The 14,424-nt window shown below is 40.1% G+C and overlaps 1 protein-coding gene across 1 annotated transcript; it reads right to left on the reverse strand.

Annotated features, from left to right (window-relative positions):
* Positions 1-2,252: 2,252 nt before the first annotated feature.
* LOC124016008 (chondroitin sulfate synthase 2-like) lies at positions 2,253-13,701 on the reverse strand. Its single transcript, XM_046331554.1, has 4 exons — positions 13,079-13,701; positions 10,889-11,453; positions 5,459-5,641; positions 2,253-4,713 (listed from the first exon to the last, which is right to left on the reverse strand). Exons 1-4 carry the CDS (start codon positions 13,366-13,368, stop codon positions 3,451-3,453), a joined length of 2,301 nt encoding a protein of 766 aa, XP_046187510.1. The 5' UTR covers positions 13,369-13,701; the 3' UTR covers positions 2,253-3,450.
* Between the last annotated feature and the right edge of the window lie 723 nt (positions 13,702-14,424).

The following is a 14,424-nucleotide window of genomic DNA, read 5'->3' on the forward strand; positions in this document are numbered from 1 at the left end:
CGTTAAGCACATTTTTACTCCTGAACTTATCTATGCTTGGGGGTTGAATACAGTGGTTGAATACTTATTGACTTTTCATTTTTCTTATTCCTTTCTAAAAATGTTCTACAAACCAAATTCCACATTGACATTATGGGGTATTGTGTTAGACAGAAGTAAAAGGGTGTGAATACTTTCTGAAGGCACTGTACAAGTAAAATCTAGATTTACAAGGGCATTTGGTTGTTTCTTTTTAGTATGTATTCATTTCATGATAGATTCAGTGTCCACAGTGTTTCTTTCAGTATAATACAATACAAATCAAATCTTAAAAAATGTAGTGTATTAATTTATACACAACAGTAATGTCAGTAAAGTCTTAAAAAAAAGGTACTATAGACTCCGCGAAAGGACATAGATGCACAAAGTCAACAACATAGTGGGTCAACTTCCGCAACAAATAAGAGCGTTGAAGCGCGAGGCTAAACTTCTCAGCAGTTTCGGTCCCGTACGAACCCATACACACGCGCAGATACGGTGTGTGACAGTATGAGAACAAAGTCTTGCGTCTCATCGCAACATCTGCGCTGCTGCTCGTTACAACGTCATTTCACTGTCTACCTTCAATGTAGGCCATGTCACATTCAGTGTTACAAAGGATATTGGCTTGGTATAAGCTTTATAAATATAACTTTAGAACATATTCTCAATTTGCAACACATGTCAAACAAATAAAATCCCTGTCCTTGAATGAACAGTTAGAATTTGTTCATATATATATACAGTATTGCACATATTTTACTTCTCAGGTTAATGGTACCTGCTGCACCCACTCAAAAGGCCTCTGTTTGCACAATACTGAGTGGAAATTGCAGTGTACAGCGATTTGCTTGATGCCAAACTATTACATATTGAGGGCTACAATGTGGTACCATGGAAATGTATATATACAATAATTATAATAATAATTGTGATTAATATTATAACTTGGCAGAAATGTTGCAGGGAAATGTCAATATCAATGGGATTTCAAACTATGTACAGTTGAAGTCGGAAGTTTACATGCACTCAGGTTGGAGTCATTAAAACTCGTTTTACAACCACTCCACAAATGTCTTAACAAACTATAGTTTTGACAAGTCGGTTAGGACATCTACTTTGTGTATGACACAAGTCATTTTTCCAACAATTGTTTACAGGCAGATTATTTCACTTATAATTCACTGTATCACAATTCCAGTGGGTCAGAAGTTCACATACACTAAGTTGACTGTGCCTTTAAACAGCTTGGAAAATTCCAGAAAATGACGTCATGGCTTTAGAAGCTTCTAATAGGCTAATTGACAGAAGTTGAATCGATTGGTGCTTATTTGACATAAGTTGAAACTCAGTGCTTATTTGCTTGACATCATGGGAAAATCAAAAGAAATCAGCCAAGACCTCCGAAGAAGTTTTGTAGACCTCCACAAGTCTGGTTGTGCTACAGAATTGCCATACAACCGCCCGACTACGGTTTTACTGCTCCAAAAACGCCATAAAAAAAGCCAGACTACGGTTTGAAACTGCACATCGGGACAAAGATTGTACTTTTTGGAGAAATGTTCTCTGGCCCGATGAAACAAAAATAGAACTGTTTGGCCATAATGACCATCGTTATGTTTGGAGGAAAAAGGGGAGGCCTGCAAGCTGAAGAACACCATCCCAACCGTGAAGCACCGGGTAGGCAGAATCATGTTGTGGGGGTACTTTGTTGCAGGGAGTCGGTCTGGTGCACTTCACAAAATAGAGTGCATCATGAGGAAAGAAAAGTATGTGGATATATTGAAGCAACATCTCAAGACAGGTCAGAAAGTTAAAGCTTGGTCACAAAATGGGTCTTCCAAATGGACAATGACCCCAAGCATACTTCCAAAGTTGTGGCAAAAAGGCTAAAGGAATTACAAAGTCAAGGTATTGGAGTTGCTATCACAAAGCCTTGACCTCAACCCTATAGAACATTTGAGGGCAGAACTGAAAAAGCGTGTGCGAGCAAGGAGGCCTACAAACCTGACTCAGTTACACCAGCTCTGTAATGAGGAATAGGCCAAAATTTACACAACTTATTGTGGGAAGCTTGTGGAAGGCTACCCAAAATGTTTGACTCAAGTTAAACAACTTAGAGGCAACGCTACCAAATACTAATTGAGTGTATGTAAACTTCTGACCCACTGGGAATGTGATGACAGAAATAAAAGCTGAAATAAAATCACTACTATTATTCTGACATTTCACCTTCTTAAAATAAAGTGGTGATCCTAACTGACCTAAAACAGGGAATTTTTACTAGGATTAAATTTCAGGAATTGTGAAAAACTGAGTTGAAATGCTAAGGTGTATGTAAACTGTATATCTTCAGGTATATTCCGATTTAATAGCATTCATGTTACAACGTTGACTACCAACGTATACATTACAAACCACAATCCTGATTGCCCTCAATAACTACATTCTTAAAATGCAACAGCTTTCAAATTGCTACTTTAATATATTGAGATGACATTTTAGTGCGGTACATACTGAAACCAGCAACTTATGTGAACTAGTCCAGTCACAAAGTTAGCCTCAGTTATTTTCAAGGACTCTCCAGCAATATGGTCAGAGAAACATACAGTATCTAACTGTGTATTCAGAGGGGTGAAATGTTTAGAGTGTTGCAGATAGAAATGTAACAGATAAAGATGACATGATTTCCTATTCTAAATAACAGACAATCATATGCTTTTTATTTGATTTTTTAAAGAATGTGTAATGCTGCAACCTCCTAAAGAGACCCCTAGAGGGGTAGTTTTCTACCTCACCTACGGGGACCTACAGTACCGACACATAATGTCCAATCCTCTTAACCTAACAGTAATCTCACAGTGCATCTGATTACGTCAGTGCCATAAAGCTTTCTTCCGTTTATCATCTTTGAGTAGAGTGAATCTATATTTCAGATGCCAGCTTACACATTAAAATATGAATTGTGTAGTGTGGAAATATGAGGCCTCAAATATTGATAAATGTGTACATGTAAATCTACTTATTTTGCTTGATGTGACAAGGGACATGAAAATACAAGAGGACCGACAGACATTAAAAAGGCACACATATTGAGATGTGCTTTAGTAGGGATTACTAAACTGCAAAGGACCAAGTATCAAAAGCTGTGCAGGTAAAAAGCCATACCCTTGAGAGCAACATAAAATGTATGTAGAACTTTTCTAATATATTAAAAAATATTGATATAGGCATCCCTGCATGACCACCAAATCAAAGGTTTAAAATACTTTCAATGTTCAAAACCACCCCATTTGGTTCCAGCATGGTTTTTTGTATTCAGTAAAAAAAAGAAGGAATGTACACAATCACACGCACGCAAACATGCACACACACATTCACATACACCCATTCACACTCACATTCAAGGAGAAGTTTCTAAGCGAGGTGTGATCAAGTGCTATTTCCTTGCTCTTGTTCAAATAACAGCATGGCGAGCTGGGAACGGGCTCCCAGGCCATCCAGGTTGCTCTGGACACACCTGTGGTAGATGTCCTCACTGAGCCGAGGGTTACAAGCCTGGTAGTGGTACTTCTGGTGCAAGCCTGGCTCCACAGCCCTGAACACATGCAGGGTTGAGTACCTGACAAACATATCGTAGATATCCAAGGTCTCCAGGATCTCCTCGTTCTCCTGCACGTCGGAGGCCATGCGTGTGCGCGTCGCCATGTAGTCAATGTTGTAGAAGCACGCCTCCTCGAACGAACTGCGGTCAAAGTGTCCGGCGTCCTTGACCAGGTCTACTGCGGGTGGGGGCTCCTGGTTATGGAAGGCAATGTCTGGGTTGTAGTCCTGGAAGTGGATTGGGAAGAACACCTGCCAGTTGTTGATGGAGTTCATGCGGCAACGGTTGAGGAACTCTGAGTTGACGTTGGTGTTGACGTTAGTGATGAAGAACAGAGTGTCTACTGGGTGCTTCTTCGAGATGATGTCCATGAATTTGATTTGAGAGGGGGTTTCGGTCTTGACACTTATCCACGGGATCTTCACTGTTGGATACTTGCGTTCGTAGGCATTGATCTGGGTTTTAACACTGGCGAAGATGTCATTCTGGTTGACCTGCTGGGCCTCGAATGGGTCGTAGATGAACAGGAAAGTCAAGATGGCGTTTTCACTGGTCTCAAACGAATTTGCGGCCAACACTTCAAGAAAATGGTTGACGTAATCTCGATCCTGAACGTTCAGCGGTAAGATGATGTGAACTCTGGTGGCCTCTGTGACATAAGGCATGGGGATGATCTCGATGCGACTCAGGGGACGCACCAGGTGGACCCTCTTGGTGATGGAGCTACTGTGACCTTTCTGGTTGACTACCTCCAGCTGTAGGTCCAGGGTGTACTCCATGCCCCGAGTGGGGTCGAAGCGCCGGTAGCCATTGATCAGCTGCTGCTTCTTCAAGTGGAGGACAGGCTTGTACTTCTTGTTCAGCTCCCCCATGGCTATCTCGATGACGTCGGCCACGTCCAAACGATCAATACCGCGCAGTTCACACTTGGGGAAGCCGTCGATGCACGAATACACCTGTTCCTCCGTGAAGTAGTCCCATCGAAGGACCTCGAAGCGGGACTTGGGCTCAAAGGGAGGATTGATCCCAATGGGCCACTGGGCGCTCCGGTTGCCATCATAAGCCACTTCACTCACATTCTTTATCTCCGTCTGTGGATACAGATGTAAAATCAAAAGCTGACCGTGAGTATGCACACTAATAACTTGATATTGAACTGATTATGGCAATAGGCCGAGTATGGCATTAGTCATATAAAACACCCTACTCTGCTTATCTTAATCGGTGTAAGATCATAATCGAAGTAAGCATACGTCGATTAAAACACATAGGTTACAGCCGTGTATTTGATCTGTGCACGTGCATAAACAAACGCAAGCGTTCTTCTTTCGCGCGAGTGAAGTGAGTTCGGAAAAACTGAAAGTATGCATCTAAGAAATAGTTTTCACATACAAACGTTGTATATCCAAACTCAGAAACAAACAGGCTTCACAAAACTAACATGGTCGCTTGATTTTGATTGGCGATTTTCTGCATTTATCAAATGATTTCAGATGTGCCCTTGTAAACAGGATTATTAGGGAAATAGTCATTCTTGCAAAGCATGTAAATGATTCAAATCAAACTTTTACATTAATCTGACTATTCACAATATTCTATTATCACAATAATTGTGTTCATGTAACTGTATTCAGTGATATTGTATGGCTACAATGAAATGATGCTTATGTTCAACCAAGACAGCGGAGTCATTCACAAAACAAACATTACTGAACAGTACTGAAATGAATAAGCCTTCAGCGCTTGATGTTCAATTAAAACAGACAGGGAGACAGACTACAGTCAGTGTTCACTGAACAGAGGATGTTTTGTGGTGTTCAGGTTGACTGTTTTTACCTGCAGCTTCTCAATTTCATCGTATGTCCTCTGGAGTTCGACCTCAGTGAAGTGCTTGTGTAGTCTATACATCTGCTCAGGGTCAGACACCGGGTGGACAGTCAAGGCATTTTTAAACTGCATATTGTCCTCCTTACTCGGATCTGAGTTCTTGCCCATTTCGTAATGGTAGTACTGCAGCCCCTGAAAACAAAGATCGACACACATTTAGCAAAGTGGGAATTGGGTGAAAACAAAAAGACTGAGTTATACATTTTTGGGCTGTATTTCAACAAACCTAATGCAATGTAAATCTTAGTGCTGGCGGTAGCGCTAAAGGGCTAGAGGTGTGTCAGAAATATTTGAGCTATTTTCACAGTTGGAATTATGGGCGCAGTAGCTGGCGGTGGCGAGAAAGGGCTGGGTTTTGATGAATAAATAAGTTGTAGGTGTGTTGAGGCCAATCAGAACATGCTCCAGGGCTAAATATGTGGTTGCTTCAAGTTGTGTATATATCTGGTCTTTTATGTCTTGCATTGCCATCAACTCCAATTTGAATGTTAGCCCGTTATAGCCTAGTTTGTTAAATAGCGTACAGAATCTTTTTAAATGCAGGCCTAACCTATCTTTGCTAAATATCTTGAACGTGTTTGCAGTTCACATTGTTCTATGTAATTGCAAGAGTTCAACACTGTTTAACATAGCATTCACACCGATGTAGGGGATAGGACTACTGTAAATTGTTATTTCTGCCATGTCTGAGCCATGGACATGCCAAACGCTGTATATAAACAAGATTAAAGTCACTATTGATATTGCTGGGGAAAAAAAATATTATAATCAAAACAACTTGTTTTAAATAGGCTATGTTAAAATATAGTACATACACCAGACAATGTAGACTATGGTAGGTTTTACCCACATCCAAACTTTTCACAGGAGCCAATATAAAGAGAAAGGCGGAATGTCCACTCCGTTACAGGCTACTGCTCCTAAATATAATGTTTTATAAAAATCATGGAAGGATCATACAGATCGCATTTGCACTTCTCCAGGAATAGCAGACAGCTTCTAAATTGCATTGCATGTGAGCCATGGATGTTCTCAACCATAAAGTTGAGGTTTTTAATCAAATGAAATGGAAAACAAGCCATTGTTACAGGAAAATAACGTAAATGTTTCTAAATACGAGGGTCACCGGCATCATCTCATATCTTGTTTCGAATGGGCATATGGACACATATGGACACGTACATAGAGGGGGTTTAATGCACAATAAAAATAATAATGGGAGCTGGCTGAAATAATGATCAAAGGGTGATGTCTGATCACTATTTTGCTGCTCCCAAACTTGATCTTTTAGTAATGCTTTGGGGATTCATATTTATTTCAAAACAGTCTTACGAGCCAAATCATTTTTCCATAGGCTGCTACTTGGCGAATGCATTGGGTAGGACAAAACAAAAAGCAGCCTTCATTGGGGGAGGGGACGCTATGTTAGGTTTTGAATCAAATTAAACTAAATGGGAAAGAACATTTGAATCATTTTAACCCCCTTTATCTCCCAAATTTCATGATTATGATCTTGTCTCATCGCTGTGACTCCCCAACGGGCTCAGGAGAGGCAAAGGTTGAGTCATACATCCTATGAAACAAGACCCACCAAGCTTCTTAACACCCACTCGCTTAACCCGGAAGCCAGCTGCACCAATGTGTCGGAGTACACGCTATTCAACTGACGACTGAAGTCAGCCTGCTGGCGCCCGGCCCCCAACATGAGACAAGTAAAGCCCCCCCAGCCAAACCCGGACGACGGTGAGCCAATTGTGCACCGCCCTATGGGACTCCCGGTCAAACCCCAGGCTGCAGTTACGCCGCAACACCGCGATGCAGTGCCTTAGACTGCTGCGCCACTCGGGAGGCCAGTTTTCTTTTTATGTTTTAACCTTAACAAGGGCCCCAGGAACAGTGGAAGCAAAATAGCCCCATAACAGCAAAGATCCAGGCGTGGGCGTGGGGTTCTTTTCTGCTCATGCATTCTCATTTCACGTAACAAAATAGTGTTGTCACGATACCGGATTTTTTGACTTACTCTATACCATCATGATACTTGATACCAAAACAATACCATGGCAAAAAAGGCAAATTAGCAAAAGTCACAGAATGGCACATGTTCCAGACAAATAAAATCAGCTGCTGCTCTGTTCAATTGTTAGGCATCTTTTGAGTTCAATATCATTACATTTGAAATATAATGTAAAATAAATTCTGAGATTGCCATGTCTGCATTAATGAATCAATTATACACTAAAACTATTCATTTGACTCTAACTACTTAATTACATAATGGTAATCATTTATTTGAGTGGTAAATCTCTATTGATGAACTGTGTAAATCAAGAAGTAACTCAGGGCTATTAACAATACAGGTGAATGCATATTAAATAGTTGTGTGTGCATGCATTGAGTCCTTCCATTTGAGACTTGTTTTATTGTACTGATCAACAACATTTTCATAGAAGTAGAAATGTATTACTTTATAAAAAATGCCCTCTCTCTGAAAGACCAAGTAATGACGTCATTCACAAGGCACATTCCCACAGTCAGTTGAGACCGGTGATGGGAAGGATGTGACACAGACAAAAGTAGGCCATCTTTAGACGTGAGGGAGAAACAATGAGCTGAATTAAAAGTGTTTTGGTGTCAATCAGCTTTGAAATCAGCATATTTTGATTATGGCTCACATTATCATAAACAAAGTACTAGGGTAGTGAATTGATGTTCACTTCTGCTGTAAGCTAGCAAGGAAAGTTAGCCTAAAAAAAGCTGTAAGCTACCAGTATCTTCTTGCATTGTAAAGTGTTCTAGACAGCATGGACATTGTTTTGCGAACAGTAAATACATTTCTACATATTGCATTATTCAAGTGTGTTAAATGATATGCAGTATGTGTGGGGAGCTAATATAATGTAGCCTAGACTCCCAGTGCTCACACTATATGGGCACATTGGCGGTGCTGCTAGACAGACAGACCTGATCCTCTCAATCAGTATACGACATAATTGAAGAGTGCAGTCAGTAAGAACAGACGAAGGATATCAAGTATCTGGAAGGATTTTATAAAAAGGCTGTGTCGTCATCGTCGCACGGTGAGGTGTTGAAAACAAGGGTGTGAATCTTGACCCCTAACTTTTTGACTTAAAAAAAGTATACGTTTTTAAACAAAACCATTCTCTGAGCAATTGTATTAGTATAAAATCATATAATTTCCCAATTTGTTTAGCATACAATATAGCTCAGTATTTTAATTATTTATTTTATACAGTCATTTTTGCTAACCTTTATCAAGGGTTTCAATCATTTTGGACCCCGCAGTATTTCTAATAATTTAAGAATAATTCTGGTAATTTTTTTAAAGATCCCTTTTCCATCTGTTTGACCAGAAATCAAAACCCTTGCCTGTTCCTAATATTTAGGATAGAAAATGGTTGAAAAAAAGAATATGCCTTCATTTAAAAATTATATATATATATATATATATATATATATATATATATATATATATATATATATATATACTTAGCTGACACCAGATTTGACATGAACTTCTATGAACTTTACATGTTGGTTCTCATGGGTCCTTTTACCTGGACATGCCCTTATTAAAAAACATTTTGAAATGGCTTCATAGGAACAACACTGCTAGAATGTATGGTGTCAACAACTTAAGAGGAATCAGTGTACGAATAACACCTAAATGACCATAATAAGTAATAAGACTCCACTTAATCTAAAGCGACGACCATTTAGGATAAACACAGCACACACCTTAAGAAGTTAACCAATTAGGAAGGGGTCGGAAGAAAAAGTGAATCCGATCTGATCAAGCTATTAAAAGAACAAAGAATTAAGTCGCATGAGCAGAGGTCACCGACCGTCGGACTGTAAAATGTGTCAACTAAACATCTCAAGAGTTGCAAAGATCTAAAGAACATGTCACTGCTACACATAACTGAGTAACCTTTTTTTAATATACTCAACGCAGTTCTTTGGAATGTGAGTCACACTTCCAAATAACACTCTCCTGTGTTTTTTCTTCTTCTGACCTTTCCCCTACTTCTCCCTTCATAGATAGGTCGGTCCCTGCTGGAGTCGTGCTGGCCCTGAGGCATGATGACCAACCATGCAGAATTGAAACAGGCCCTCTGTTTCTGTTCCACCACAGACTCTTAAACAAAAATTTTCCTGCTCAAATGCCAGACCACAGGAGAGAAAATGGTATAGAAGTTAACATACCACAGAGAAAGGTTTAGGCACACTCAAACTGCCTTGAATTAACTACTCATTATGTAAAAAGGTGCTAAAATAGTATTGCTATAGAATGGTGTAGTGTAGGAACAAATTCTGGTGTAATGTGAAAGGGCCACACTATGAGCCGAAAAGGCTAACATATACAAATAAATTAAATCAGTGTAGTTAGTTTAAAAGGTACAGAGTCTTTAAACTGTCACTTGGACAAGTGGTGTGACTGTGACAGGACTCCACTGGGGCACTGACTGTCAGTGCAGAACAGGAGAAGCAAAGCTCCCTTTCACAGCAGAGAGGACCATCAGGGGCCACAGTGTGAAGAGAAAGACAGCCAGCTAGACAACTCTCTGTCTCTATAGAACATGCAGTGTTAAAACACTTATGGATGTTATAACTATGTTATAGAACTACTACGGTGCAACATGCCTTATTCTATAGATATCACTATTATCATTTGTATTTATTTATTTCAAGACAAATGTGGATTGGAAATAAAGTGTTTGAACATGAGGCTGGTGGATCTTGAAAGATGGATCTTATGTTGATGTTGTAGCATACCGTCGGCAATATTTGCTATATTGTGTGTGTGTGTGTGTATGTGTGTGTGTGTGTGTGTGTCCAGCTTTCACTGATCAGGAACCAGCCTATTACACTAACGGATTGAGTTACATGTTAGAGGGCCGTGTAAAGTTTATGAGGCCTCATAAAGTCAAGCTCCGTTTCATCTTTTTGGGGGAGTGGCCAGTGAAAGACAGTTGATTTAGGGTTTCAACTCAGAGCACATCTGAGCCAAATGCATATGTAAAATACTTAAATGTCCACTTTGTGACTATTCCAATTGTTCCATTGTACTGGATGAACTAAATCAAGTGTCGCTCAAGTATTTAACATACGTATTCAACCCAGGTCTGGTACGTTGACACAAGAAACATTCACTTCCTGACAGTCACTTGGGGCTGCTTTCTCAGACACAGATTAAGCCTAGTCATGGACAAAACAAAAACACTTAGAATAGAGAATCTCTTAAGAATGCATCTTAGTCTAGGACTAGGCCTAATCTCTTGGACAAAGGGAACATAAACCCATATTACATAACTCTCGCCATTGCAACTTAATTGTACAAGACCATAATACATAACCTACCTCATGCTCATCCACACAGTTGGTGTTGGCATAATCAATGATGCATCTGCCCAGCCACTCGTCAGGCCTGGCGCTCAGGATGTCATTCCTACAGTTCTCAAGGAAGGGTTTGAGCCGGAGCAACAGGGTACGGGAGAGAATGTATCCGAACCCACCATAGCAGTACCTCCCCTCCATCTCCCCACCTATAAACTCCTCGGGGCTGCCCATGTAAAGCTCCCGGTCCATGCTCAGGTGAGCCACCAGCTGTTTGATCCGGTCTGCCTCGGTGTAGGTGTCGTCCTGGGCCAGATAGAACCAGTCATACTCATGGACATAGTGCTCCAAGATGTACTTGATGGTCTGGAACATGTTCCATATGAGCCTTTCGTCCCCATGGGTGACCACGAACATGCCGTGGGGCACTTTGCGGTTGCGCATGCCGGTGAAGAAGACGACAGTGTCCAGGTGGTGGCTGAGGGTGCGGTTCACGGCCACTCCCAATGTGTTGATGGTGCTTTTGGACGTCAGGATCCCGACGAAGAGGCGCTCCCGGATCCCCAGCTCTGTACTGATGTACTTCGCCCTGGAAAACATACACACTCTCATGAAGTGATTGCTGCTATGTTCAATGTGAAAAGTTAAAGCTAGAAAAACAAGTATACAAAAACATAACACGTGTTATTGTCCATATATTTATAGACAGCACAGCAAAGATACTAGTAATTAAATTGCAGTTCAGCATTTCAATGATTTAAAGAATTAACTTTTAAAGTCTTCGTTCATCATTGCAAAAGCAACCCTTTCATGCATGTTCTTGTGCTCAACACTTGCAATCATTCACACTGTAGATAAGCCTATCAGTAATTGTTTTGCTATGGTTAATTGAAGTCAAGGTCCAGTGTTCTTCTGGGATATGATTAAGGATTGTCTGTCTTTGAAACCTGGTCATTGGACAGAGTCCAAGATTGAAGAGTCCGTACCAGAGGACGGCCCCGGCCCAGCAGCTCAAAGCTCTATCTCATGCAATGGAGCAACCTGTCTGTGTGATAATAGAAATACAAACGCATCTACCCAGTACATCTCGTTTACTGGCTAGCTGTCCATGAGGAGTAGGGGCAAAAAAATCCTATAACCCCATGAAATGAATTGAAAACTAAAAATACCTGTTTTTATGTTGTTGTTTTTTACATTTTATTCAGATCAAACCAAACAGTGTTACACGGACACTGTTGTGAAGGTTATGATGAGAAAACATCCTTGCATATTTTGTCTAATAACATTTAGGCAGTTATTCGTGTTACAGGCTGAGCTCGTAGAGGTGGTTCTCTTCAAGCTGTAGCCAAAGATAGAATCCAGTGGCAGAAAGTTGCTACAGCCTTTATGTCCCACCAGGGACCCGGAGGACTAAGTAAGTCAGTCCTGTTACAGCACAGAATAAAGTTGTAAAATAACATTGTTTAGTTATAGTTACTCCTAAGCCATCGTTATTTGCCCAAATACTGCTGAAAATAAATTCATGGTCGAGGGTAAATACACCAGAACAACTTGGCTGTGCATGCTACACAAGGTCAGTGGATCAAAGTGGATACATGGATATTATTCCACATACAGTAGGTAGACTATATCAATAAAAATATTCAATAGTTTGTTATGGCGAAAAATACTGTGTGTACTCTGGTAGCTGGAGACTGAATGCCACTGATAGGGTGAAGGATATAAAAATGAGTTCTACATTTCAGGAATGTTGGCCTTTCAAATATATTTTTGTTTTTGTGGGCACAATAACAGCCTACTCCAATACTGACTGATTTCCAATGTGATATTACATGTCACTGTGCTAATTTCCTACATAAAAAAGGCATATTGTTCATAAATTGCTGTCTGATGTTGTTTAAGTGTGCTTGACATCTAATAGGTGTAGGAGTTAAAGACACTGCAAACCAATTGAAAAACGGATAAAGATGGGGAAACAACCATGCCTAATTAACCTAGGCTCACATACTGCTGAAGGACAATTGGCAACATTGTAACGAGTTTTCCTGGGAAAACTGGTAACATAGCCTAATATCCATGCTGAAAATATCGGGGGCAATAATGGCAGACATGACAGTCAACTGGAAAAACAAGATCTAGGCTACACTGTTGTGGCATGTTTATAATAATACATTTCACCTATTCCGGTTTCAACCATGATCTTTGAATCCTTACCGAAAAAGTTTATTTGGTTTGCTTTGTTGGACTGGTTTATATGGCACTATTCTTGGCTCAAAATCTTCCTCGGCGTCCACATCTTTGACCGTCGATATCGAATTGGGTCTCGTTGCTCCTTTTGAATTCCCATCTTGGGACAAACTTATTTGTTCACTCGCTTTCCCGTTGAGGAAACAAGATTCCTCCACCCAATTCACACTAAGTAAACTTAAGGTAAAGCCCAAAGAAATACCGATAATAACCGGCCCGATCGGCCTCAGCAGAGAAATAAACATTGAGAATCTCATTCTCAACGTTGACTATATATATGTAGGCCCTTTCTACAGCCTAATTTAGTCGCGTTGGATAATTATGTACATCAAAACAAATACAAAATATTAGTAGCTGGCTATATTCAAAAATACCATCCTTCGCTACTAAAAAGATGTAGGCCTACGTAGCCTCTTCCATAAAATTAAAGCAGGATTCTTACGTGTCAATGGTCTCTAGCTCCACCCCATTGAAACACAACTGTCAGAGATGCATAAGCGCAGGCGTTTCCAGGACCCTTTCAGTATGCTACTGAATCACATAATTTGTTAAATAAAACCCATCAACCTCGCCCATGGGCAAATAGATCACAATACCGCGGCCTACATAAATGTTGGTTTAAATAAAGAGCTATAGAAAAGAAAATCCTCTCTTCAGCTGAAAAGCCTATTAGAGGTGCGTTGCCACACTAGAGGGCAACCTAGAGTCACATTCAATCAACCACAAAGTCCAGGTTTGCGGGTTAAAACCAACATATATATTTTTACTATAAAGTCACGATACATGATTAATGTGTGAAATAAATCAAATATTTCGCTCCAAGACTGTTCATAAAAGAAGATGTTTTTGACTTGACCTGGAGACCTTGGCCTGGTTTTAAGTAGGGCCTCAGGTGTCACAGAAATACATATACAGTGCCTTCAGAAAGTATTCATACTTCTTGACTTATTCCACATTTTGTTGTGTTACAGCCTTAATTCAAAACATATATCTTTTTACGCCCGTCTATACACAATACCCCATAATGACAAAGTGAAAACATGTTTTTAAAGAGTTTTGCAGATTCATTGAAAATTAAATACAGAAATATCTCATTTAGATAAGTATTCACATTTTGCTGTGACAGTCCAAATTGAACTCAGGTGCATCTTATTTATTTTTGATCGTCCTCGAGAGGCTAGTGGGAGGAGCTATAGGAGGACGGGCTCATTGTAATGGCTGGAATGGAATAAATGGAACGGATCAAACATATGGAAACCACATGTTTGACTCCGTTATTTACATTTACATTTAAGTCATTTAGCAGACGCACT

This window comes from Oncorhynchus gorbuscha, linkage group LG01 (genome assembly GCF_021184085.1).
Source record: "Oncorhynchus gorbuscha isolate QuinsamMale2020 ecotype Even-year linkage group LG01, OgorEven_v1.0, whole genome shotgun sequence".
Taxonomy (NCBI): domain Eukaryota; kingdom Metazoa; phylum Chordata; class Actinopteri; order Salmoniformes; family Salmonidae; genus Oncorhynchus; species Oncorhynchus gorbuscha.